The sequence below is a fragment of the Mus caroli genome, chromosome 7 (assembly GCF_900094665.2).
Source record: "Mus caroli chromosome 7, CAROLI_EIJ_v1.1, whole genome shotgun sequence".
Classification (NCBI taxonomy): domain Eukaryota; kingdom Metazoa; phylum Chordata; class Mammalia; order Rodentia; family Muridae; genus Mus; species Mus caroli.
Window position 1 is genome coordinate 114,299,762 of NC_034576.1, and position 27,852 is coordinate 114,327,613.

The following is a 27,852-nucleotide window of genomic DNA, read 5'->3' on the forward strand; positions in this document are numbered from 1 at the left end:
CCATTACTACTTAAAATCTCGTTTATTTTAAATGTCTGTCTTTGCTATAATTTTTAGAATTTATTGATGTTTTACAGTGCCACAAATAGCAGAATTCTAATAAATCTTACATAACTGTATAGAAAGCTTTTCTTGGGTGTGGGGTGTTCAATAGTAACAAGTTTGGCGAACCAATAGCACAGGTAAAGGAGTTGGCGCTGTGGATGCTGGGTACATGGCACAATGGCATTAACTCAGCAGGCTGTAAGAGGACTAGTTTGCCAAAAGTCTTCATGAAAGACGTCTCACTGGGTCTTCATAATGGAAGGAGTGCGGTGAAGGAAAATGACTAATAGGAAATTTGTTTCGTCTAACACATGGTATTTACCGTCTGGGGAGATTACAAAAAACATATTCAAAAGGACAGCACAGGTTGAAGCGCACCACAGCTCTGCTCTCAGACTTGGCCCTGTAGGAGGATGACAGCAAGCCCCCCAGAAGGGTGCAGGGGAGCACCTCCAAGTGTAGTGTCTCCTCTTTAAGGGGCTCCAGGGGCTAGCTGATGGGCACCGAGGTCCCTAAGGAGAGTGGGGCGGCCACGAAAACAGGACAGACGAGGACCGGAGCCTTGAGGGCGAAAGCCAGAAAGGCGATTTCTCCACAAGGCGCGTTGTTTACAGGCTCGAGGCCAAAGGTTCCTCAAGAGGGGCTGCAGCGGGCGCGCTGGGGACCAGGGAAAAGTCTGGGGACTGCAGGGCTGAAAGGGGGGCTTTGAACTGGAGCTCGTTCGTGACGCAGAGGCCTCGTCCCTCCCTCGGCCGACAGAGGGAGCCGGAGGATGGGAGGACCGACTTCCCCGTAGTGAAAAGCGCCTACACCGGCCCTCAACCAGCGTAGCGTGGCGTACCCCGGGGCTGAGCAAGAGGTGAGAAGATCCGGAGCTCACGACGGCCGCCTGCATACCCCAGGCGCCAGGCGCTGGGCCGCGCGCCCACTGCGCTGAATTCTCGCGAGAGCGGCGGCCGCCATTTTTCCATTGATTGCCGCGGGCCGGGGGAGGGGCGGCGGCGGCGGCGGCGGCGGCGGCAGCGGCGGCGACGGCGGCGGCGCCCTGGGTCGGTGTCTGCGCGCTGGTGTCTAAGGCCTGAGCGGAGGCCTCCTCAGTTGCTGGAGCGCAGGCGGCTGGGAGGATGACTGTCGCTGCCGTTCTCTCCTGAGACACAGAGCCGCCGCCACCTCCACCAGGCCCCCGCAGGCAGGGCGGAGACGAGCGGTCGGAGTCTGAGCGATGGTGCCCGGCGAGGAGAACCAACTGGTCCCGAAGGAGGTGAGGGGCCGGCGGGCCAGACTAGGCCCGAAGCCTGCGGTCCGCTCGAAGTCGTGCAGGCCCCGGGCGGGAGGCAAGGCTAGGGCCGGGCAGGCGTGCGGCCGGGTGGACGGTGGGCGCGGCGGGCAGTTGGAGACCGCTGGTTCCCGGGGCCACGTAGCCGAGGGAGAGCCCCGGCTGCGAGGGGCTAACGCATCAAAGACTGGACCCGAGGAGTTGGGTTCTGCTCCCGGGGGTGGGGGGGAGTATTGCGGAGAGAAAGTGGCCTTTGAAGTCCAGACTTCACACACGTCGAGCCGAGAGAGTTAAGAGAGATCGTTTCAAAGAAAACATTCTGGAACAGTTGCCCGTGGGCAGGACGGGGTGACGGTGCTGCTTCTGGGGTTTGACAGCGTATAGCTTACGGGGCTTGTGAAATCGACACCTAAGTTGAGATCTGTGGGAGGGCAGACTTAACTGTTAAAGAGTTGTGGGTCTCCCCACCCCCCTCCCCCCAGCCCCCATTCCCCCTCCTGTTACTTCGTAGTACTATTGGCCAGCCTAAATGGGGCCTACCCAGGATCGTTGAAAAAATAGTTAAGTGGGGCTTGAACGGGAGGGTAGGAGATAGCCGAGTTAATTTCACCATATGGAGAGACAAAACGTTGTTTTTGTGTGGAATTTTGGCATTTTTCTGGTGTTGCCAACTTGGGTGACTTAAATTCTTAAAAGCGAGTGACATAAGACTCCCGGACTTCTTGGCTTCCCATGAACAGTCAGTAGTAGAAGATTAAAGGTAGAATCCTGCACTGCCCAGTGGATTTCGACATATTAATAGTCCGTTGGCTTTATAAATATCCTCAGCATATTCAAACATGTATTTTTAACTGCTGATCGTCAGGCTTAATGCTTTGGACTTTTATAGCTCATATACCTTAAATAGATGCCAAGTGTTAAGTTGAAATTAGGATGGTAGGATCTTGATATTTATACACGATCATTTCGGATTCCTAAATGTTTAGGTTTTGTTTGTTTGTTTTTTTAATTGTAGCAATTTGTTGCTACACAGACAACTCCTGGCACAAAGCAAAGTGACTTTATTTTGTACCTGAATAGTTAAAATTTCCCATCTTTCCTTAGATGGATAATAAGTTGATTTCTAGGGTTTTGTTTTTCCGTTTTGAGGTAGGATCTTACTATGTGAACTTTACTCACTTATAGATAAGCTGGCCTGGAAATTCTTAAGAGATTTCCCTGTCTCTGTCTCCCCTGATGCTGGGATTAAAAGTGTGTGCTATCAAACTCAGTGGAGTGCCTGTTTGTTGTTTAAGGCTGAGTTGTGTGTGTGTCAGTATTTTATCTATCAGACATCTCTAAGTCTCAGTACAGCAGATAAGCATGAATTGAAGATCTTGCCTCTGGAACAGTTTCAGCAACTGAGAGTTGGGAAGTCGGGAACATGAGTCCTCCTATGGTCCAGTCCGGCATTTTGTACTTTGTACTAAGTAACAAGGAAGGAAGGAATAGGTTTTAAGAGAAAGTTAACCTTCATTTCCTTTGGTGCTGGTTTCCAATCTTAAAAAACAAAATTAACCCTTAATTTCCAACAGTTAGAGAATAGAACAAGTGCAACCCTGCATAAGATTATATTAATAACTCTGTTTGTAGAAGTCCTGATAGAGATGTGCACATATCCTGCTTTGCACGAATTTACCTGTTGTCTTAAAAACTGATCTTGCAATGCTAGTTTTACCTCCGGGACGATTGAACTCTCCCTTATCTGAGATCTCCCTTATCAGATGAACCTAACTTTTTTCCTTCTGGATTTTATGCTTTATTTCCTGTTCCTGGCTTTCAGTACTTTATCCACAGCTCCTGCTTCCTGGGACATACATCAAACTGCTCTTGAAATGCAGACTTTTTCTTTACCTAGCCAGATAGTGGTTTTTTTTTTGTTTTGTTTTGTTTTTTGTTTTACTTGTCAGCCTCACTCATGCTTCATTCACAGGTTGCTTCTGCTTCCATATTTGCTTCTGAATTAACCAGGGCTGTATCCCAAAAGGAAGCTAGTTATCTCTTAAACCAAATATGTGGGCTTTCTCCCCTTCTCTTCCTTCAGTTAGTTTGTGGCATTAGATACTTTAAAACATGGCCTTTCTCTTGTTTGTGTTTTTAGTAATGAGTTTTATTTTCTTTGTTATCAAATAACATTTGAATTATACAGTGCTAAATCTGAGGGGAAATCACACAATTTAAACCACTTCACTTCTCACAGGAGTGAGAAGTACAGCTCTCAGGTTGAAAGTGACTTGTTCAAATTAAGGACTCACAGGTGTGGAACTAGAGCTTGGGTCCTCCATCTCGTCTTTTCATCCTCTTACGTTCAGTCCATGTTACCTTGGAGCTCTAAGAATAGTTTCTATTTCTTCGGGTACTTGTTTAGTAAGTGACAATATAGTGCAGAATTAGAAGCTTTCCTGTGCCGATTCCAGCTATATTAACAACCCTAGAGAGCTTTGTTTTGCTTCAGAGAAGGTCTGACCTTTATGGATGTGGCTTCCGATTCTATGTGTGAATTCATAGAGTTGTTAAGTAAGTTAAGATTATTTTGGTCCTGAAACTCCAGGACAAATGTCCCTTGGAGAACTGCTGTAGGCGGCATCTTAGTGTAGAGATGAACTAACTGTTGCCCAGCTCCCAGCCTGTTGTTGTTTGAGTTAGGAGTGATTTTTAAATTGCTGGATTTAAAAAACTAAAAGAAGAAGAGCTTTCTGTGATACATGAGCATGGTTGAATGGGACAACAGTTTTCAGTGGTGGCAGCAGTGTTGAGTGGCTGCTGGGTAGGCTGTGTGCAGCCTGGTATTCAAAGCGCAGTACACTTGCTTCTGGCCATAGCCTGCCCTTTCCTAGCTTATCTCTCTTCCCATGGAACAAGTTTTTAATGTAGACAAACAGGTTTCTCTCCAGCTTGCTTTATTGTGCTGTCCCTCTTTCCTACTTACTTCACTTGTTCAAATCCTCTGTACACAGTCCATAAACCCTCTTTGTCAAAGAGTCTGGAGCATTTTAACCTAAGGATTCTCTCCATAGAAGGCTTTAGCATAAGAGCAGATCTCACTTAGCAGTTCATAAACAGCGTTTTGGAACATCTACTGTGGTTTCTGACTATGGTACACATTTTATGATGTTCATTGGGAATTCCTTGACAGCAGAGGTGGTGTTTCTCACTTTTGTTTTTCTATATATATTACAAGTCTAGGGGAGTGTTTTTGCTGGAGCATAGATTAGTAAATATTCATTTGTATGGTTGTAAGGATGGAGGAGACTTTGAATTCTAACTGGCTATTGCTCTGCTTGGAGATTTTCCACAGCATAATTGGCAAGCTGTTTCCATATCCATGACTTATCTTGATAACAGCTTTTTCTTCTTAGGAGACCTCTGTTATTTTAAGGTTTTGCATTGAGATAAATCTAGATCTTTAGTGTCATCTTTTGATAGTTGTCAATGATCAACATTTCTGTTGGAGAGCTTTTCTAATGGCTGAAGATAGAGAAAGCAGAGAGAGCTCACTCACCTTTTCTGTTCTGGAGTCTGCATTCCTCAGCTCTTCAGCTGCTTCGTGCTTGTTCATTTGGACATGTTCCAGCATTCTAGTACTCCTAAATTATACCCCAAAATGAGCAAAAGGAAAGGGCGGTGTTCATTGAGGAGCGCATCACTGTTTTACTCTGCCATGTGACTTAATTGCAATATTGATTTTGATGTTGAGATTGCTTGCTTTTAGTACCTTCAGTTTTAATTATTGCCTGGTGGTTGTTTGTTTGTTTCCTTGTAAGGGTTTGGGTTGTAGCATATAGGAGTACTCTGCCCTGTAGGAGAAAGTTAGAATGGACACCTCGAGTGTCATCGGGTATGAACAGAAAGGAACGTATTTATTAATGTTTTGGTTTTTCTTTTCAAGACAGGGTCTCCCTATGTAGTTCTGGCTGACCTGGAGCTCCCTATATATAGAGACCAGAATGCCCTTGAACTCACAGAGCTTCTCCTGCTTTTGTGTGCCATCACATCTGGCACTGAAGTTTTTAAAATGATACTTTCAGTGCACAGAGCATATAAATTTCGATAAGTGGACATGTAAATTACACACCTTGATGTTTTTCCCTGTGTGTCACTACTCTTTGCATTTGGATATGGGTTTTGGCATCTAATGATGATAGTAATAACTGATCTTTATTGGGATACCAGATACGGTCACATATCCTGGGTATGTATTAACTCATTTGAGGGCAGCAACTTCACAACTGTGTAGGAGAGATTGTCAATGACTATTGGTTTCTCTGTTGTCTGATTTCTTGTAGAAGAAATCTTTTCATCCTTGTCTACCATATCAAATGAGTATTCTTTTAATTTTATCTCTCTTTGTTAAACTACTTGGAATTGCTGCAGTGCCACATTGGTCATTTTTGATTTTGTTTATTGCAGAGCATCGATTCTTGCCTGAGAGATGCTTCCCAGATAATACCATCAGTGTCTTAAACTGGAGTATTAGTAGAGGTTGGCTCATTCTTAAACTTACCATTTAATGCAGTGAAAGGAGACTGAATGCCGACTGTGTATGACTACAGTTCTGTTGGGAAACAGTGGACATGCAGGACCAGGAGAGGAGACTTTGGCACTGATAGTTGACGTTTCTGTGTGTCTGGATGATTGGGCTGTGTGGCTGGAGCTCTGCAAGCTTGTTGTTTTTAGGTAGTTGTTGATGTCGTACTGTACTGTCACATTTTATGATCGTGATTTTTATTTCTTCTGCGTCCCTGGGCTGACTGTTTCTCTTGAGTAAGCACAGTTGTGCAGCCTTAGCTCTTGGGTGTGATTTACATGTTGTAGGTGTCTCATTGATTGTCTACATCTAACTCATCTATTTATTTGTTTTTGTTTTTTTTTTTTTTAAGTATAGTTCTTCAAGTAGGAAACGTCTCTTATACGGTTACCACTTTGTAGCTCTGCCTCTGTAATTATTTTATCACTCAAATGTCCTTCTAAGTGGTTGCTCTGCTTCCAGGCTGGCTGACCCTAGCCACCCTCACTATAACTTATTAGAGTTACTTTCTAAGCAGATGAGAATATGACTTAGGTGCTTAAAAGTTTCTGCATACTACCTCTGGTAGCAGATAATTACCTCCATATTTTAGAATAGAATTTTAGTAGTGTTCTGTAGTTGTAGAGACCCATCTTTGCCTTCCAAGTGCTGACATTAAAAGTGTCCCTCACCACAATGGGGTTGAATTCACAGTTCTCAGGTTTTTTTTTTTCCCTAAATTATCAGTTTAGCAGATGGTCCTTAATGGGTGACAGGGGGTGAGTTTGGCAGTTTGGGGGACTCAGGAAAGAGCAGGGGTTGTGCTGCTGACATCTAGTGGATAGAAACCAGGTATGCTGCTAGTCTTTATAGGACCAGGGCAGCACCTTTAAGAAAGAACTCCTGTACATCAGGTATGGTAGCACATTCTTTTAATTCCGGCACTCTGGGAGGCAGAGTCAGGTGGATTTCTGTGAGTTGGTTATGTGGAGGGTTCTGGGACAGGCTCAGGAGCCTGTCTCTGATTTAGAAAAAAGAAAAAGAAAAAAAAAAAAAAAGAAGGGGAAGGAAGGAAAAAAAATAAAACCAACCAAATTCCTGTAACTTAGTCAGTAGAACCAGTGTTGAAAAGCCATAGTTGTTATAAAGACTATTGAGTGTACACATTTTGCTCTTACAGTCACACCTACCATTTTTGTCATTGTAAGAAACTACCAGCTCTAGTTTTTCTGTGAACTGGAGGCCAGCCTGATTTATGTAGATAACAAGTTCCAGGCTGACTTTGGCTTCGATGAGACCCTGTCTTAAACAAACTTTAGTAGAAGAGAATTGAAAGAAAAACTTGGGAAAGAAAAAAATTGATGCGAAACAACTCCCCTTCCCACCTACCACTCACAGACACACACTTAGAGCAAGTTAGTAGAGCCAGGGTTTACATAGTCAGAATTCAGGAGAGAGCAGAAGAAATGAAGGAAGGAAGTCAAAGAAGTTAAGTCACTTAAGGAAAGTTTCTAGGACCATGAGATGAATTGCAAAGTGAGCAGGACTGACTGGCCAGAACCTAACACTACAGGTAAAATAGACAATGTAATGGAGACCACTTGGAATTCTAAGACTCCTCCAGGTATGGGTGGCAAGAGCAAGGTAGGACACTTCAAAATAGAAGAAGCTGGTGTGTTTAGCAACATCACAAGAGGAATTCCTTCAAACTTTTTCTGGGTGATAATTCTCTGCCCAGCTAAACAGTCTCTAAAATAAAAGGGAAAATCTTTTTTGGTTTTGGTTTTGGTTTGCTGTAATATGCATTATATCTAAGTTACACCTTTCCCCAAATGTTTAAAAATTATTGCAAGTCTGTTTTATGTGTGAAATGACTTATCTCTCTTTGGAAATGCTGGTAGTTTTTTTTTTTTTTCCTCTGCATACTTTTTCCTCTGAATTAATTTGTTTGCTTGTATTGAGTTTTGTCTTTGCTACAGTTGCTTTCCTTCGAAGGTGTTTGGGGGTCTATGCAGAATGCATACACTGTCAGCCCGTGTTTATGCTTTCGTTGTATGGTGACATACATGTCTGGATAATTTCCTAACAAAGTCCCAATAGTTTAGTCTGTTAGGGCTGCTGCAGCAAATACAATAAACTAGGTGGTTTATAAAGGACAGAAATTTGCTTTTCAAAGTTTCGGAGGCAAAGAAGTCCAAGATCAAGGTGTTTCCTTGCTCAAAACCAGCGTCTCTTACTCACTGTGTCTCATAGTGGATAATTTGAGGCATGTCTCTCGGATGTCTTTATAAAGATATTTTCTCTTTAATGAGGTCTGTACCCCTGTGAGCTAATAAACTTCCAAAGGCCTCATCTCCAAACATCATATTAGTGATTAGGGTTCAGTGTATAAATTGGTGCTATGTAAAAGTATGGGTTGGGACCATAGGTTCTCAACCTGTGGATTGCAACCCCTCTGGAGGTTGTATGCCAGATATCCTGCATCTCACATATTTACATTATGATTCATACCAGTTGCAAAATTACAGTTATGAAATAGCAACAAAATAATTTTATGGTTGGTGTTACCACAACATGAGGAGCTGTATTAAAGGGTTGTGGCATTAGGAAGGTTGAAAACCCCTGCTTTAGACCTTAGCATCTAGGAACACATCCTTTTCTTTTGTAACGGGTGAATTGCACAGAAAGCACTTTTCCCCCTCAAGCTTATAAATAGGAAATAGGGAAGTCCTGTGAATCTTAATCATGGAGTATGCAGATGAGATTTCATTTAGTTTTCCAGTTTCCAGAATGTTGCATATATCCTTCATAAATGCCTGGTTATGCTTTTCAAAGATTGTTCTTTTGTCAGGAAGAGTTCTGGAGAAGAGGGAACCTGGAAGTTCTAACTGCCACTTAGATTGCTGTCAGTTCTCCTAGGATATCTGAAATGGCCAGTTTCCGAGCCTCCTCTTTTTAAAAGTCTTTATGAAAGAGTTGTGGGAAGAATACAAAGTTCATGCATACCTTTTCTCTAGCTTTTTCTCTTAGTATTTCCATGACTGTAAAGCAGTTCTCAAGTCTGAATCAACCTTAGTACAAATGAGTTGCCAAAGTGGAAAAAAAATTCAAATTTTTACCAGACTTCCATTAAGGTTTTGTTTGTTTGTTTGTTTGTTTCTGAGATCAGCCTCAGAATCCACAATGTGTTTAGTTGTCTTTATTTTTCTTCTTTATTTGAGGCAATTTTCTAGTCTTTACTACCATTTTCGTAACCTTAATCAGTGAAGAATGCAGTCAGTTATTTTGTAGATTGGCCTTCCTTTGGCTTTGTCTGGTGCTTTTTCATCAGTATATTGAACTTGTGTATCAAGTAGAAGCATATCACAGACATGCTGTATCCTTTGTGTATTGAATAAGGCAAAGAGGATGGTACTGATGTGTCTCTGGTCATTTGAACCAGGTGGGATCCCTCAGGTAAGATGGTCATCTTTCCTACTGTCCCCTAACAGTTCCCCAGATGACCTAGACCACACAGGTGGCAGCTTCTTGGTTAATTTTTATAAGATGAGACTGATTTTTTTTAACTTATTTATTTTATGTGTTTTGCCTACATGTATGCCTGTGTACAACAAATGTTCCCGGTACTCTTGGTGGTCAGAAGAGGATATCCTTCTATAAGAGAAGCCAATGTTCATAACCACTGAACCATCTCTTTGGTCCCTTTGTTGAATTTTTATTCATTAATTTTAGCATCTGTCTGTGGATGTTTAGACAGCAGTCATCACGGCTAGTCCTTTAGTAATTTCCCACTATTCTTCTGTGAGGAGGATGCCCCCTTCCTTGCTCAGTTATCATTCATCAGTGTGGACCTGCAGGTATTTATATTTTTATTCTTTGGTTTTTAACTCAGTACAGTTACCTGAGTTGGTGATTAAACTGTTCTAGTTTGGGCAAAGGGGAGCTCTTTCTGTTCAGTGTTCTTACTCTACAAGCACGTCTACAATGCTGCTCTGTTTCTCCCTACACACACACACACACACACACACACACACACACACACCACACACAGCCCTGGACCACTTCATGCTAAAATGTAAATAAGCATGTATCCGAGGTGCCTGGCTTGCTGCTTAAGCTAGGCAGCAACAGCTTCTGGTTGCCTGCTGTAGTCAATACCACTTGCCTTGCTTTCTAACTCCTAAGCTCCTGTTTCTGTTTCTTGTGAGTTTGTGCTCTTGAATTTTTTTCTTTTCTCTTGTTTTAGATATAAAGTTGGAGAAGCATGAAGTAACTGCACACGTCCAATCTATACTCTTTAACCAGAAAGAAATTCCTCAGTGTTTGGTCTGCTGCACTGGGCCAGCTGTGTTTGAATTCCCTTCACTCCCTCACTTGCTGTTCCCACATGCCCCTTGCATTTGTGTCATTCTGTGCTCAGTCCTGAGTGAATGTTAGGAAGGTTGTTGTTGTGTTGTTGTTGTTAAGGAACTTTAAATGGGTGAAATTGGATGTTTCATGAAAGTCAGTGTTTTCTTAGAATTCCTGATTTGTTTGTTTGTTTGAATTTTAATCCACTAGTTTGAATTAGTGATGTATCCTCCTCATGTCTTGTGTCTAGATTCTATAATTTAGGGGTAAAGACAGGATGGAGGGAGAAGGTTCAAACATTTTCAGAGCTACATGGATGCCACATTAGAAAGATTCCATTGAAAATAGTTGCCAAAACAAACAAATAAAAGACAGTATTAATATGGTAAAATACTTAGAAAAAACTAAAGTTTTAAAAACCATCTTCTACTTAAAAAGTTCCTTTTAAAGATTTTCAGTCAGCAAGCTTAGCTATCATGTACAGAGGCAGAGCTCTTCTATGAGGTTCATTACACAGAGTATTTCTGGAGTTTAGTGGTGTCAAATCTAAGGCAATTTTTTTATTGTAGAAGTTTTTTTCACCAAAGTGATTACAGTTGGCAGAATTGGCAAATGATTGATAAAAATGATGTGGTCATTCTCATCAAGGTTCTTAAAAATACTCCCCACCCCCACCCAGCTGCTTGTTGTTGTATTGGTATAGTGTAGCAGGGGTGGAAATCCTTCTCAGCCAGCAAGATGGACCCTTCTTGATTTTTCTGTCTCAACCTGGTTGTTGTTTTCTAGTTCTGAAGTCCCAGCATTATACCTTTTAAATTTTGAAAGTTTGTGCCTTTATTGTAAATTGTCATTTGTGTTCTTCCTTTTGTCCTGAGATAGGACAGAATTTCTAGTTCAAAATACCAATGGTAAAATACTTTGCACAAGTTACTTAAATTTCTATAAGGACAAGAGTAACAACCTAGTGTGGGAAAGAGTTACTCAGTAAACAGTGTATTGCAAGATTACCCTTTGTTATTACCTCCATCCTTACTCCTTGGAACAGCATCCTCTGCTGTGCATCGTACAATGTGTTGTTGATTAGATTTAAAGGCAGAATTCTGATTACTACTCATATTAATGAATATCTTTATTATCCATGGTGCTAGTTTTTAGACTTGACAAGATTCTCTTGTATGATCAACTAAGACTTGTTTTTATTGCTCCTTTTGAGAGCTGGAATGTGTAACTGAATACAGATAGTGAAAATAAAAGAAAAGGTTTTTTAAGCTATGAAGTCCTGAGAAAATGTGGTCTGATATATTTAAGTAGTTGTTAAGGTAATTTACTTGACTAATAGGTGTCTCAGTTACTTTTCTATTGCCATGGCAAAATACCATGACCAAAACAACTTGTAGAAAAAGATATTTAATTTTGAGGTTCAGGGTTAGAGAAGGTAAGAGTCTATGAATATCATGGTGGGAAGCATGGTAGCTAGAGCAGTAGCTGAGAGCTTACGTCTGATATATAAGCAAGAAGCAAAGAGAGCTAGCTGGGAATGGTGTGGGTTTTTGAAACCTCAAAGCCCATTTCCAGTGACATACCTCCAACAAGACTACACCTCCTAATCTTTCCCAAACAATTCCACTATCTAGACACCAGATATTCAAATACATGAGTCTATGGGAGCCATTCTCATTTAAACAACCACATAGATTGCTCACTTGTAAGGATTTGGTGTGGAATCTTGTTGCTAATAATGATCCATGTTGAGAACTTTATATTGATGTTCTGATCTTATCTAACTCTGGGGTAGAAGATACTGTCTTTATCAGTGTTGTTGATTGTGTTTTAGCTGATTGCTGTAAGACCTATAGCCTTTAGTTGGGGAACTGTGCTTTCATCATTATGTGTAGTGTTTATTGTAGAGATAAATTAAACAAAGACTATTTTGTTTGCTTGTTTTTTGTTTTTTTCGAGACAGGGTTTCTCTGTATAGCCCTGGCTGTCCTGGAACTCACTTTGTAGACCAGGCTGTCCTCGAACTCAGAAATCCTCCTGCCTCTGCCTCCCAAGTGCTGGGATTAAAGGCGTGTGCCACCACGCCCAGCTGTTAAGTGGTGTAACTAAAATTGGCTATGTGATATAAAAAAAATTTTTAAGAGCTTTTAGGAAAAATATTTTTAAAAACAATGAATCTGAAACCTTTGGTAAAATGATAGGCTTACCTTTGGGGAAACCATGTGTCCCCAGCATCTACTGCTAAAACAGAATACCTAACATAAACAGAAGGAAGAAGCATTTGTTTTGGCTTATGGTTTCAATGCATGGTTGTTAGTCCCCATTGGCCTGTGGTGTGGAAGTGAGAAGAACCATTAAGTGATTAAGGGACGAGATTAAGATATATTCTAGAGCAGCAGTTCTCAACCTGTGGGTTGTGGCCCCTTTGGGGGTTGAATAATCCTTTCACATGAAGAACTATATTAGAGGGTCACAGTATTAGAAAGATTGAGAACCACTGTTCTATTGTGTGTCTCCAAGATGGCATGCTTGGACACACCTATACTTTCAGAACTTGAAAGGTAGTAGTGTCAATGTCAGAGGTTCATGGTCATCCTTGGTTACATAGAGAGTTTCAGGACATCCTGGGCTATAGAGACCATGTCTCAAAACAAAAACAAAAATGTCTCCAGTCTTCCAATAATCCCACTTCCTGGTTTCTTATACTTGCTGGTACTAAAAATCTATCTATGGATGAACCCATTGGTGGGGTAGAACCCTCATGATCCAGTCATCTGACCAGTGCTGCCTTGGGGAGCAAGCCTTCACTTATGAGCCTTGCAGGGGGATAGTTCAGATCCAGAAATGTATCTGTCTTGTTCATGACTTAAGAGAGAATTTTAGCGCCGGGCAGTGGTGGCGCACCCCTTTAATTCCAGCACTTGGGAGGCAGAGGCAGGCAGATTTCTGAGTTTGAGGCCAGCCTGGTCTACAAAGTGAGTTCCAGGACAGCCAGGGATACACAGAAAAATCCTGTCTCGAAAAAACCAGAGAGAGAGAGAGACAGAGAGAGACAGAGAGAGAGGAGAGAGAGAGAGAATGAATGAGAATTTTAGCATAACCAAAATATTATAGTTTGTCCTAGAAATTCCTGTGTCAAGTGATACTTAATTATACATATACTTTTTCTTAATGAAGGTTTTGTTACTTTTGATTTTGAGGCATTCATTCAGTTCAGATACGGAGCTTAACACCTGTCAAGAACACAGAGTTGGAGAGATAAGAAATGACCGCATTTTAAATGCCAGTCTAGCCTAAAGGAGAGGATGATGTGATGAGACAAATGTGCACTCCAGAGATACTGTGGAGCTATAAAAGAGGGAGCAGCTGGCTTTTCTAGGGGGATTCTCTGAGGATCTAACATTTGAGTTGGACCTCAGAGGATGGTCAGTGTACAAAGACAGAGCAGAGCTTTCAGTTACAGGGAGCAACATTTAAAACAGAAAAGGTTGTAATACATTTTAGGAAGTGGCAGATAATTGCACTGTGGTCAGGGCTTGAGCCAATTGAGTGTAAGTGCCTAGTTCTGGCAGGCTGAGTCCAAACGGTCCAGAGGCTTTGTTTATCTTGAAAGATTTTACATTTTATTACACAGACATCAAGAATCAAGAAATGTAAGTTTGTTTTCTAGAAGTTCACAGAATGCCTTAATTTTTATACAGTTTAGTTGCTAAAGCTTGCTTATGGAAAGAGTTTTTACCCAGATAATTTATGTCCTTCAACTTGTTAAAATTTGCATATAAGTGAAAATGAGAGGCATACTTAACAAATGTTTTACCTGATTTTTTTCATTTGAAATAAGATAATTAGGTACTTTTTTATTTTTTAATAAAATACTTTTCATAATAGTACATTTTAGTGTATTTTCTACATGTGTTATTTGGCAGAATGTCCTTTCACATAATTACTTGATTGATTTCGATGATACACTTAACATCTTGAGTAGGCTCATCAGGTAGGTCTCTCTTGCCTTTAGAAAATGCCACCAGTTACAGTCTGGTCGTGGGGGTATGTCCAGATCTGTTTGTGAAATCCTCAGCAGTTTCTCACCTATTGCTGTAAGGAAGTTTACAAGTGAGAAGTTAGTGTTCTAAAAAGAGCTTGGGATTTTCACTGAGAGCCACACACACAAACCAGGATGGTGTGGTTTTCCTTAACCTTCTGTGTTGGCACATGCTCACGAATGCTGTGCAGCTGTTGTTTCCTGAGTGCTCTCCTCCAATCTCTTTGTGAGCCTTGAGATTAATAAAGAGATCTATAGCATATAACATGGGTAACTTGGGACTGGATAGGTGGCTCAAGAATTTCTTGAAGTTAGTCCTTGGTTCTTCCTCCCAGCCCCATGCTGCCAGAAATAAGACTTAGACTCAAAGTATATTTACAAAAACATTGACCTTATAGCTAAGCCCTTCTTTAACTAGATCTAACTTAAAACATCCCATTTATTCTACCCTACCACGTGGCTGGTTACCTGTGCTCTGGTACCGTGTATCTGACTAGTCACATCTTTCCAGTGAATCTCTCATCTGGCTCTATCTCAGATTTCTTTTCTCCTTCTAGATGTCCCACCTCTATTTCCTACCTAAGCCATAAGCCTTTTTAGTTGATAGGTGATGCATCCATACAATATACAAGATATTCTTTCTACAGAAATTAGGAGCCGGTACTGCTCCTTTAGAGGACTGAGTTCTGTTCTCAGCATCCGTGTAGGCCTTCAACTTCCTGTACCACCAGCTATAAGAGATATTACACCCTAATATAGAGTAATCCCTACTTATGCACTAGAGAGTGACCTTAGTGTGGCATCTGCGGAGTGATTACTGGACATCCCTCCAGGAATGTTTTTATTTGGGGATGAATGAACTATTCCTAAGGATAGCTCAATGCTCTGAGTGAAGTTAAGACCTTACTACCTAAGGAAACTTTGACTGCTGCTCAGTTCCAGGTTATATTAAGAAGTCAAGTTTCTGTATGACTCTTCTAAAGTACAATGCACTGCTTTAGTAAATACTAATAAGCTGTCTATGATCTTATATACAGCTTGTCATGTTTTATTAACATAAAAATGTTTAATGTTTTAATTTTGAGTTTACACCATATGGTGTAATTTCTTTGTATATTTTAGTAGTTTGCGGTTATGAAAAGGAATTGGTGAAAAAATAGATACCTATAGCCACTTTTCTAATATAAAAGACGTGAGAAATACTAGTTTTGACATTTTAAATTCATAGTGTTGAAATATTTGCTAGTGTACTTTTTAATACAATACAGAAATAATTTAAGAGTTCTTAAAAAAATAGACATGACATAGCATGTTTCTGCAAGTATAGTCTGATTTTAACTCTGTAAGGAGAGCAGAGGTTGGATGTCACAGCCCAGCCCTTCATGTCCTAGGTGAAGAAAGTCTGAGTAGGCATCAGGTGTCTGAGGAGTATTTTATGTAGAGTAAAATCTATTCTGTGGAGACATACAGCTTTATACAGTTGTATACCCACCACCAAGTCAAATATAGGATGCTCCTGCCTCCTTAGAAAAGTTCTCTCCTGTTTTAGCTCCTGTCCCAGTCAGATCCTAGCAAACTGCTGCCAGTCTAGTTGCTGTCTTTCTGTTTTGCTGTTTTTCTTATGTATCATTTTAGTGGAACCACACAGTGTGTGAAGCTTTGGAGGTTGATCTATGTTGTTGCTTGTATTAGTCTTTTTGGTTTTGTTGCTGCTCAATGCTACAATTTGTTTAGATATTTACCAGCTAATGGACATTTGGTTTTTCTCTGGGTTGTTGGGGGCTATTTTTTGAGACAGGGTATTGTGTTGTACCTTTCCCTGACCAGGGACTTACTCTGTAGGCCAGGCTGTTGCTACAGTTTTGATGATTCTGAATAAAACAGCCACATTGTGATCTAGTGGGTAAGGAAATGAGATTGACTAGGACATACTTTTTGTGTGGAAAGTATCTGTTTAACTTTGTAAGTAACTGCCAAACCTATCTGAAATGCATGCACATGTTGCATTCTACTCAGAGAAGTGTGGCAGCCCCGATGCTCAGCTTCTTGTTACTTGGCAGTGTTAGGCCTTGTTTGCTGCTTGTTTTGTTGAGTCCATATTTTAGCTCTTAGTGTAAAGTAAGGTCTCTGTGATTTTGACTTTGTCTCTCTGATGACCAATGGCACAGTGCAACTTTGCACGAGGTTGATTTGGTTTCCTAGTAAACCTAATCCTGCATACTTTATGCAAGTAGTGTGCTTGATAATACCAGGAGAGAGGGCAATAAAAGACTGTCTGTCTACTCTTAATAGTTAATTGTGACTGTTTGATGATCCTAGTATAATTTTACTAGGCTTTTTGAGAAAGGAGTTTTCATAGTACCTAGTTTGGTGAGAAGGATAATGGCTACAGGGGGGCAGGGGGAGTAATAAGCCAATAGTTTTACATCACTTGTCTGGGTTCTTCCTGTTTCTTTTTATTGTCTTGGAACATTAGCCTAGCTTGCCTGGGACTCAGAGAGATCCTCCTGCCTCTGCCTCCCAAATGCAAGGATTAAAGGGATGTGCCACCACTCCCTGCTGGGTCTTTTCTTCATTTTCAACTGTTTCATGAGGAAGTGTGATGACATAAGCTAATAAAAGTTCTCTCTAACTCAGTTATATATCTATACAAGATGTGCTTGCCAAATTAGTTATTAGCCGTTGTGAGATGGTCATATGAATGAAAACAAAACTTTTTCAGATTTTTCCCAATATGATAAAACTCACATGTTCTCCTTGCAGATAATCTTTTGCATTTGGGGATAGTATAATATAAATTCGATTATAGTCAAGGATTAGGTGTTTATTAAATCTGTCCTGAGGAAGATAACTCGTAGTTCCATTAATAATGCGTAACTCTCATGGCATTATGATGCTCTATTAGAATCTATAATAGAAGGTTCATTTCTAATACTGAGCCAGAATGGGGTAGAATTGTGTAGGTATTACCCAGCCAAAATGCTAATTATGCTGAGGACTCTAGCCAGGTGCTCTGACTTAAGCACAAAGTTCCTAACGCTCACAAAGGAATTCCTCAAAAGGGATGTCCCTAGGAATAGACAGCTTTGAATTTTGAAAACTTTAACACTTTTTAAATGCAACATCTTTATGATCAGAGCATTGTTAAGACTCTTGTATTAAAGTTATCCATGTTTTTTAAAGTAAAATATTTGATGAGCTAGGGTTGTAGCGTAAAAGTGCTTGCCTCACATGCACCAGGGCCTGAGTTCAATCTCCATCACCACAAAATAGAGAAGTATAGTATAATAGTAGATTGTAGAGGTTTGCTCTGTTGCAGTATATTGTAATGCTAAATTCTGTACCCAAAAGTCTAGTTGCCTACAAGTGTATTCTCACATTTACCAGCTTTTGCTTTGCAAACCTTGTTCCTTATTAAAAACTATTGGTTAATTACTGGGGAGTTACCCCTAATGTAATTTTCTAACTGCTAGCCCGGCTACTTCCCCAGTGGTGTACCCAAAGTACTTGGTATTTCTCCTGGCCGTGTGCTTATGGTTCATCTCCTCTCGTCGCAGCTTCCCCTTCCCCTCCCCCCTCTCTCTCCAACCCCTAGCCAGGTAACTCAAAACCCACCTACCTCTAATCCTTTCAGTAAGTGGTTGTAGCCATTTTTATTTAACCACTAGTTTTGAATTAAGGAACAAAGTTTGCACAACAAAAGCAGCAGAAAAAACTCCACACTAGGTCAAGCTTTAGAATATTGGAATATTGCCAACCTGTGAACAGGTCAGTTGTGTCACAAGCTGAGTAAGTCACTGCTTATCAGCAACAGGAATCTAAGCAGAAATCAGAATCACAAATAACAGGAATAGTAAAGACTTACTGTTTCACCTCCTAAAAATAATGTTAGTTGCAAAGTTTGATACTTGTTAGTGTATTTTTAGCATGACCAACACAGGAATTATCAGCAGGCAGCCATGGGAAGATCACTAGCAGAGTTGGTATTCTGTAAGAAAGTGGTCTGAGAAAGCCATGAGAGCAAGCCTGTAAGCAGCACTCCTTCAAGGCATGTTTGAGTTCCTGCCCTGGCTTCCTTCTATGATGAGCAGTGATATGTATGCATAAGTCAAATCAACTCTTTTCTCCCCAATTTGCTTTGGTGGGTGTTTTATCACAGCAATAGAAACCCTAAGTCACTAGTCTTTAAAGTTCTTACACTTTCCTATGAATTGAATAACTGATTGCAGCAACTAAAAATTAGCTACATGAGAGTAAAAACATTTCTGGTTAATATGAGTTCTGTAAGTTTATGTCAAAAATATTTTCAAAGACAGTGGAATGTAGTTGCTTGAGTGATGCATACACTAGTATAGAGAGCAGGCATAAGTATTACAAGCATACTTTATCCAAGTCAGCCTGTATTTTAGTACTTGAATGTTTTTATGCTATTATAATTTGGAAGTAAATGCTATGTATTGAAATAATTTATAACATATTTATTAAATTCAGAAAATCTATACCATAGTACATTGAACAATAAATTAATAAAAGTTCATTTATCACACTCTACCCATAATTTCATTACACTTTGAATATGCTTTAGAATAGACACAAAGTAAATTTTATTTGATTTTAAGAATATTTCATATACAAAGAAAGCAAACTAAATCAGGGGACTAATTATCATCAAAATAGTTAAAAAACCTTTATTAAGCTACTTTTTTTTTTTCAAAATTGGTTTTTAAAACTTTTAATACTTTTTTTTTTCTTTTGAGACAGGGTTTCTCTCTATAGCCCTGGCTGTCCTAGAACTCTAGACCAGGCTGTCCTGGAACTCAAAGGTCCTCCTGCCTCTACCTCCTGAGTGCTGCAGTTAAAGGCATGAGTCCCCACACCTGGCTGCTGAAAATAGTTTTTTTCTAAAGGTTTCTCAAGGAATTCTAACTAGGCCAATGATTGTTGCTCTATAATAATTACTGCTGATCATCAGTACCTGAATATAAATCTGGTATGGCACATGTTTGCTTAAAGTTTCAGAATATGTTCCTACTTGTTTGTTTCCCATTCTGTATCATAAACAAATGTTAACTTAAACTGACTGAATCATTTGCTTAAGTTTGAATTATATAGAACTGATCAATGAGAACAACCTTTCAGGGGACTCTTACACTCTTCTTGATATATTTTGAGTACTTCTTTAAGTACTTAGGTTTTTTTGTACCTTCTCAGAAATTTCTACCAAGACTTTAGGATCCTGTTTTTGTTGTGCAAAATGGTACCTAGGAACTAAAAACATAAACTCTGGACATATCTGTTGTTAGAAACATGTCATTGCTTCTAAGTCCTCAGTAGAATCAGCTAAATAAATATATGCAGGAAGCATTTCTTAAGAGTGAAATCTGTATTTTATACCCAAAGATTCCATAATAAACAGATGGTTACATTTTTAACATCTTTTAAAAGATGTGTTTCTTTATATGTATGTGTATGGGCATACAAATGTCATAGTATGCATGTGGAAGTCAGGACAACTTACGTTCTCCCTATACCAGGTGGATTCCAGGGATCAAGTTAGGCTTGACAGTGAGCACTTTTCCCACTAAGCCATCTCAGTGGTGAGTGCTTGGACTTCTTCCACTTTTGAGTTGTTGTTAATATTCAGTTGTGAGCATGAATAATGTACAAGTTGGTTAGCTCTTTTCAGTTTTTGTTGTTGTTGCTATACCTAGAGTTAGAATTTCCAGTCCTGTAGATGGGTCTGTTGTTTTATGGTATGTTTGTGACTGTTACATAAACTGACCTATTTATTGTAGAGTAGATGTATCTCACAGGGTAGTGTGCTTCTGACAGCAGACCTAACTGCGACAGCACAAGTGGAGTTTCAGGTTCAGGCCCTGCCAGGAGCTGTTTTTGTGTGGGAACAATAGTGGCCCATCCCTTTATCAAGGAACAATCAATTGTACTCAGAGTGCTAATTAATTCCAGTTTTCTTACCTTTTTCCAAAGGGTGGCATCACAATGGGTCTTGGATTTACTGATGATGCACTTTTTGGTGCATTCAAACACACCACCATGACCTAGGCTGAGCCCAGAGAATCTGTAGGCAGTTTGACCAACTATAGGACAATACATTTTGGGGAAACTTTGTTGTGACTTTTAGCTGTTGGTCAAGTGCCTTGTTGCTACTGTTGGGTGATGATTGAGTTCAGGTTCCCCTTTCCTTGACAACTCCTCCCTAGACTGGAAGACAAGTGCACTTGCTTCTGCCCACGATGGCTTCCTGAAGGACACCTCCCTGATTCGGGACTGGTGAACTCTTTGTTATAGCCAAGTGAGTGTCTCTCTTGGCAGTTGATGGTGGTATGGGGTCAGTTTTGTTCTTTGGTGATTGGCTGTGGTAGTGTGGTTAGTAAGTTTCCTGTTTAGTGAGACTGCTGCTTTCCAGAGCTGTTCTCAGAGTTTTTTTAGGCTGTACACTCACATAGGATGCCTGCCTCCTTTCCTTCCACCCTTTCTTCTCCTGTCCCCTTTTTTGGTTTATGTAAAATTTTACTGATCTGATTTAAAAGTATCAAATACTTTAAAGATTAGAGTATTGTATGTGGCTTGAAAAACTATTACAATATTTAGCCACTATCTAAATAAATGCAGTTTTATCTTTAAGAGGCTTCTCTTCCATCTGAGAATTTTCTTGTAATGGGTTAAAATATATCTATGAATCTTAGAAACTGGGGTTTATTAGAAACCTCTGTTAAGGTGTCCTTGGTTCCTTCCTGCATTTTCTGACATACCACCTCCAAATTGCTTATATTCTGTGTGTTGATGTTTGTTAATATTACATGACATGTATTTCCTGTAGGCATATTGTTCTTTCTGTTTGTCACACTAAAAATGCATATTCCTACACATTTTCCTAGATAAGTTTTATGGATTCTGATGCCAAGGCAAATTGCTTTTGTTCCTTTATCTTGGGTAACTATTTTTATCTTATGACTAGGAGGGATAATGAGAGGATAGCACTTTAATTTTTTTATTTAATATATGCCAGTTAAATTTGCTAAGTTTTCTTCTTAAGATTTAAATACAAAAATAAATACATATACATTATGTAGGGATAATCTCTAATGTACTGTGTAAAAGTATCACCTGTCAATAAAGAGCTGAATGGCCTATGGCAGAGGAGGAGAGAAATAGGCAGAAATTCCAGAAAGAGAGAGGAACTTTGGGAAAGAGTCAGATGAAGGAAGAAGTCTGACATATGAAACTGAGAGGTAGCCATCCACATGACAGACATAACAATATAAAGAGATTAATGTAAGTTAAGAGCTAGTTGAGGAGCAAGCCTAAAGCTTTAAGCCATTAAGCATTGTAAATAAAAATAAGCCTCCGTGTCCTTATTTGGGAGCTGGGGCAGGCTTAGAAAAGCCCAAACGGTTAGATAGTACCAAAACCGCATAGCTCAGTTCATATTTTAATGGTACCTACTCTTGGTTTATCCATTGGATTGCATTTGCAACGCTTGCAGTTTTTCTGTTTTAAGCAATGGGTATTGCACATTTCTGTGTGTCTGATATAACTCAGAGCTTCTATAGGAGATAATCAGTAGATGGCAGACAGCAGGGGGACATATGGATATTTTTAATGATGAAAGTGTTAAGTTGTAGGATAAGCATTTTTTGTTTTATAGGTGATATAATGTCAAACTTTCCTGAAGGTGGAATCGGTTTGCATTCACACGAAGAATGAAAAATCTTGTCTTTTTTGCTGATCGATACTTTTACACATTTCAGCATTTCTTTGTGAACTATCCTGTCCTTTGCTGGGTTCTTGTTGGTTACAGCTCAGGTAGCAGGCTTTTTAGTTGGCTTTACTGTAAATATTCTTTTCCAACTTTTTGCCTTTTCTGTTTTGTTAACTCTACATGTCTTCAATTTTAATTACCATTAACTATCTTTTTCTCTTCGTTTTTGTGGGGTTTTTTTCTAAGCTTAAAAATTTAAAGATATTCTATAAAATTTCTTAAAGATTTAGGACTTTGGCATTGCTATTTAGGTCTTTAATATACCTGAAATGGGCATGTTTTCATGTAGGACATAAGATATGCTTTAAATTTGTATGTATTTCCCCCCTCTATACATGGCTACTTATCCTTGAACCATTCACCAAAAAGTTAATTTAATTTTATTTTTTTAAGACAGTATATTATTATGTAGCCCTGTTTGGCCTGAAACTCTATGTAGACCATATTGGCTTAGAACTCACAAAGATCAACCTGCCTCTGCTTCCCTAGGTACTGCGATTAAAGACACAACCATATTGGCTGAAAAATGTATCTTTCATCTAGCCTAATTCCCGGATATATCTGGTTCTAGATAGCCTATAGTTTTAGCTATTATATTTAGGTCTTCCGTCTATTGAGTTCATTTAAAATATAAAACATTTTTTGAGACAGGGTGGTCTTATATAGTCCAGGCTGCCCTGGAACTCATTATGTAAATTAGACTGGCTTTGAACTTGGTGTCATGTGCTACTGTTGTTTATAGATATTTTTTTATTTTGTATTTCATTCCTCGTAAAGAACTTTCTGACCAAGACTGAGCAATGAGTACCAATTTTAATGGCATATCTAGTTTTTTAGTTCAATTGTGGGGCCAGGGTAATCCTGTGTATTTTGTCTTGCCTCAAAGTAGAAGATTTTTGGAGATGAAGACACTAGGGATTAACTGCTGATCAGGTAGCTACAGGAACCATGGAGACACTTAAGAGGACAGGAGATGAGGGGTAGCAGGAAGATTATAATTTTAAGAGGGGAAGAGGTGAGCTGTTCTGATTATCTTCAGCTATGTAACTACTGTCCCCACTTCTTCTGACTCACAGAATACAGCCCAGGCAAGACAGGCAGCAGCAACTTATTTTTCTGCTGAGTGACATCAACCAGGCAAGGTTAGGCCTGAAAGCATTTGAAGGAGTCCTCAGACTGTGATGTCAATGCTGGTTGTCAGCTGGGATCTCACTGAGGCTAGGAGTAGCATATCTGCACATGGCCTTTTCATTTGCTATTTAGTTTCCTTCCAACCTACAAGCTGCAACTATAAAGGCTTATAGAGCCAAGAACCTAAAGTCCTTTCTAACCTAACCTTGGAAGTCATGTTGTATAGCATAGAAATCACTAAGGCCCATCCATATATGTAAAGAGTATGGCACTAGATTCCTATGTTAGCTAAGAGTTATGCCAAAGAATTGGTGCACATGTTTTGAAAATGCCACAGTGAAACTTGGGTCAAAGACGGGAGGCTACCAATGGAAAAGCAGTCTAGGTACCGTGGACAGAGAGTGGTGGGGACCAGACTGCTCGGGTTTGTTAGTGGCCTGCTTTCCACTGTATGATGAATGACTGCTCCATGGGCTAAGCTTTGTTCACTGTTACATTCTAGGCCACTAGTGCAGCTTTAACAGCTGGTTGCAGGTCAGTATTATTTTGTGAAAGATATAGTCAACAAACTGAAATGTTCAAGCTAATTGTTCTGGCACAGGAAAGTGGGTGTTAAAAGATAAGAAGCACAATTCAAATTTTGTGCCAAACATAATGATCATGTTGGTTAGAAACTGAGTCACTGTAGAATAGAAAAGGTTTTGGTAGAACATATATTGAATTTGCTAATGATTGTTATTTTAGAATTGCCCTTTAAAAAAAACTCTTGTAGTCCAGACTGTTCTTGAACTAATTATGTAGCTGAAGATACCATGAACTTCTGACCCTTCTGCCCTGAAGTCACTGTTTGAAAAATGATTACAGCTATTAGAATTATATTTCTGTCGTAAAGGCAAAATGACCTTTCTTTCATTCAGTATGTTCTCCATATTAAGCAAAGGAGGAGGCAAGAGATAAATTGTGTAGAAGAAGCATGGATACTGCAGACTCAGGGTTTCAAGAAATTGCTTCTTGGTAATTAATGGTAACATTTCTTCTTGCATACAAATGTGTGTCTGCTTTCATAGTTGTTAAAAAATAGTACCTATAGTAAACCTATCTTAAAGGTACCTTTTGTTAAAATATGCCAGTTCATGTCATCACTGTACCATAGGTTTTCAGTATATATACACAAGACTGATACCCAGCATTAAAATTGCAATATAAATTATGAGTGAAATTCTAGATGGTCTTTAATTTTGTAATTGTATGTGTCTTAGAATATATTTTGCTTTTATTTCACTTGTGCCTTTATTTTATGGGAATAATTCATTTTGTCTTTATATGCTATAGGATGTGTTTTGGAGATGCAGACAAAATATCTTTGATGAAATGAAGAAGAAATTTTTACAGGTAGCTTGCTGGTGTCACTGCTTTGGTGCGATAGTCAGCAGAGCGAGTAACAGCATGCTTGTGTTTTGTTCAATAGCAAAGCATGTCTTAAGTTTTCTGCTTGTCTGGCTACTTTACTCCTAAGCAGTTTTAGTAGCATACAAGTCATCTTAAATGAATTTTACATCTGTACAGTCCTTTGTATTTAACAAGTGAGTAAGAAAGGACTGAAAGAAAATAGTAGAGCCCTTAGTTTTGCATTTGGATGTAGTATTAGTACAGATATATTTATTTTCTGCACTAAATAGTACTAGGGGATTAAATAAATTACTTACAAAATGACTGCTTATAAACTTTTGATATGATTTACTTATTCATTTATTTATGGGGGGGGGTGCTTGCTACTGCATGTGAAGGTCAAAGGACAGCTTGTTAGGGAACTCCCATTCTCTGCTTCCATCATGTAGGCTCCAGGAATTAAGTTCAGGCCTTCAGCATGACAGCAAATGTCTTACACACTGAGCCATCTCACAGGCCCTATATCTAGAAATCTTATTGAAGAATTAGATACAAATGTTAGCTTCTTGATCCCCTGTGGTTCTTTCTAATAAGCCCAAACTTCCCTGTGCACTACACTCTAACCAGTAGTTCATACCTCTCACTCCTTCATTCCTCCACATCTGCTTTCCCCCTCAAGTTTCTTCTTTGTGTTTGCATGTGTCCCAAGTGTTGTTGTAAGTGACCCCTTAGAAAACAGATTGCTTGAGTATGTTTGGGGTTTGGATGGAGTATAAAGAGAATCTTAAAATAATTTTTAATGTAAATCAAGATCTTCATTAGTCAGCAGACCAAGATTTATTACTTAACTTGAATACTCTAAACAAGGCCAATAATTATATAAATTTTAGTTAGCAAAAAATATTTATACTCAATAATAATGTGTAGCAGTGTAGTATTTATCAACAGTGACTAGCCACAGCAAAGACCCAAGACTGACTATCTTACCTTATAGCATCTTTTGCCCAGAAGTAGAGAAATGGACTTTGCATGTAAATAAGTTTGTAACCATATTCGCTTAGTTTTAACATCATTGAAGGAAGAAAGCCTGGCGAGGAAACAGATTGACAGTTGAATGTGGAAGTAAAGAAGACCCTTCACGCAGGAAGTCATCCAAAGCCAAGTTAGGGCAAGCACATGTGAAGACACAGCCGCACATACACACATGCAAGCATGCATGCACGCGAACACACACACAGTGTGTATAAAGTACACAGGTATATACAAATATAATAAATGCCACTGAAGAAGGAGAAGAAGAAGAAGACCCTTCATAGTGATTTAATTCTTTAACTTTTTTCTCTCAGAAAAATCAAATGTTGATAGCTTTGAGTTTTGTTATTTTATACATCTAATGACATTGAACATATGCCATCAACTATATGTCTTTGTATTTTTAAATAAAAAACATCTAACAACTGTTTTGTTGTCAGGGTTTTGTTTTGTTGTTGCTTTTGAGGTATTGGGGATTAAGTGTAGGGCTTCACACCTCACACCTGCTAGGCAAGCCCAGCACTAAGCCATGTCTCTAGTCTCTTTTAGTTTTTTTATTCTGAATCAGCCTCACTAAGTTGCCCAACAGGTCTTGAACTTGGAATCTTCCTGCCTCAGTCTCTTAAGTTGTTAGAATTACAGTATTGTAAGCCCAGGCAAAGCTTGGGGATGTTGTTGTCATCATCGTTAGAAAAATCGCAATGTTGACAGAAGTAACCTCTTAAAGTTTGACTGTTAAGAATTTTTTTTTTTTTTAAGGTGATTTGAGAACGTTATACATTCAGGGTGTCATTGGGATTTCCCTTATCAGCTACTTCTGTATTCTCCTAGTAGCAGAGCAGTTTCTGGAAGAAAACACTATCTGCTCTGTGATTATCCTAATGTGGTTACTTTTTTGAATCAAGATTCTATTATTTATTTTTACTTTTTGAGGGTTTCTTTCCATTGTGCTGGAAAATCAGCTGCTTGTGCTGTGAGTTTAGACACAAGCAGACATCTTCCACATGCAGTGCTTAGGATAATGTACGTACATGTGTGTGTGTGTTTGTAAAATAAATAGATTTGATTGTCCTTGTAGTTTTTCTATGTAGGGAACTTTGCTCTTCCAATACCTTATCCTAAGTAAGTGCATTTGTCTTCCTAAATGGAACCTTTTGTAGGCTTTTAAAACTTTATAGCTTCCTCTCATCTTGAGTTCTTAGAACTCTTTGGACTAAACACTTGCTCCCTACTTTAAAGCATGATCTGTGCTCAGATGTGTTCCCACTCCCACCCCACTATACCCCAACATCATCACATCTTTCTGTAATAGTTTGCATGTGCCTGACTGTATCTTGCCATGTTTTTGTTACCTTCTGTTGATAGCAGCCTAGCATAACACTTAGTGGCTTAAAAGAACAATTAATTTATTTACTCAGGATTGTGTGGGATGAAGTTTGAGCAAAGACTCAGCTGTTGAGCTTTGTTCCTTGAGGCATCTTGCCTTGGCTCCATTTAGCTGGTGCTTGGCTTTAAATGGAAAGTCCAAGAATGCTGTTCCCACGTGTCACACATCCACCTCAGTGCTTCCACTCAGCCGCCATGATTGCCCATGTAGACTGCTAGGGCTTCCACATAGCAAGCTAATGCTGGTGTAGTTGGATCTCTTACATGTGGGGTGGTTATAGAAGGGGTGGTTTCAAGATGCATAGTGGAGGCTACTGGTTTCTTAAGGCCCAGTTTTAAGTAGCACAGTGTCACACATTCTGATGGACCTAAACATAGCCAACTCAAGTTCATGAAAAGTGGGGAAAAGGAAAAAGAACAGTAATTTACCTGATGATAATACTACCTTTTTCTTTGGGTACCACCATTCTGCAGTGGAGCCTCAAAGAATAGGTATCTACCCCAGTTGTCTCAAATCTATGAAATGTATTTTGAAATTTAACGTTTTAGAAAATTATTAAGTTGATACTGTAGAGGGGTTTTGCTTTTGAAAAGCAGTTTATTATAAAATTACAATGGCTTATTTATAATACCTTCCAGTGGGGAAATTTTTTTTTAACCAGTTTCCAAATTTGAGGTGAGGAAAAGAAAAATTTTTACAGGGATTTTAAAGTTAGGTGAAATGTATGGTTGATAGCCACATATTAAATTTAATTATAGGTGAAGTAAAGAAAAACCAAATAATTGGGTATAAAATAAAGTAATAGTTTATAAAGGGCTAATTTAGACCTTTAAAGAACATCATATTTGTTTAAATTATACTGGAATTAAAT

The 27,852-nt window shown here is 39.3% G+C and overlaps 1 protein-coding gene across 4 annotated transcripts in view; it reads left to right on the top strand.

Moving 5' to 3' along the window:
* Positions 1 to 779: 779 nt before the first annotated feature.
* The window catches only part of Usp47 (ubiquitin specific peptidase 47), an 89,777-nt gene continuing 62,704 nt past the window's right edge, over positions 780 to 27,852 (top strand). The window contains exons 1-2 of one of the 4 annotated variants that reach the window (XM_029480008.1): positions 780 to 1,306; positions 24,506 to 24,565. In XM_029480008.1, coding sequence (XP_029335868.1) covers positions 1,268 to 1,306; positions 24,506 to 24,565 — 99 coding nt within the window. In that variant the 5' untranslated portion in view covers positions 780 to 1,267. The remainder of the gene's footprint in view (positions 1,307 to 24,505; positions 24,566 to 27,852) is intronic. The other 3 variants (XM_029480007.1, XM_021166025.2, XM_021166024.2) reach the window with 3 other exon arrangements.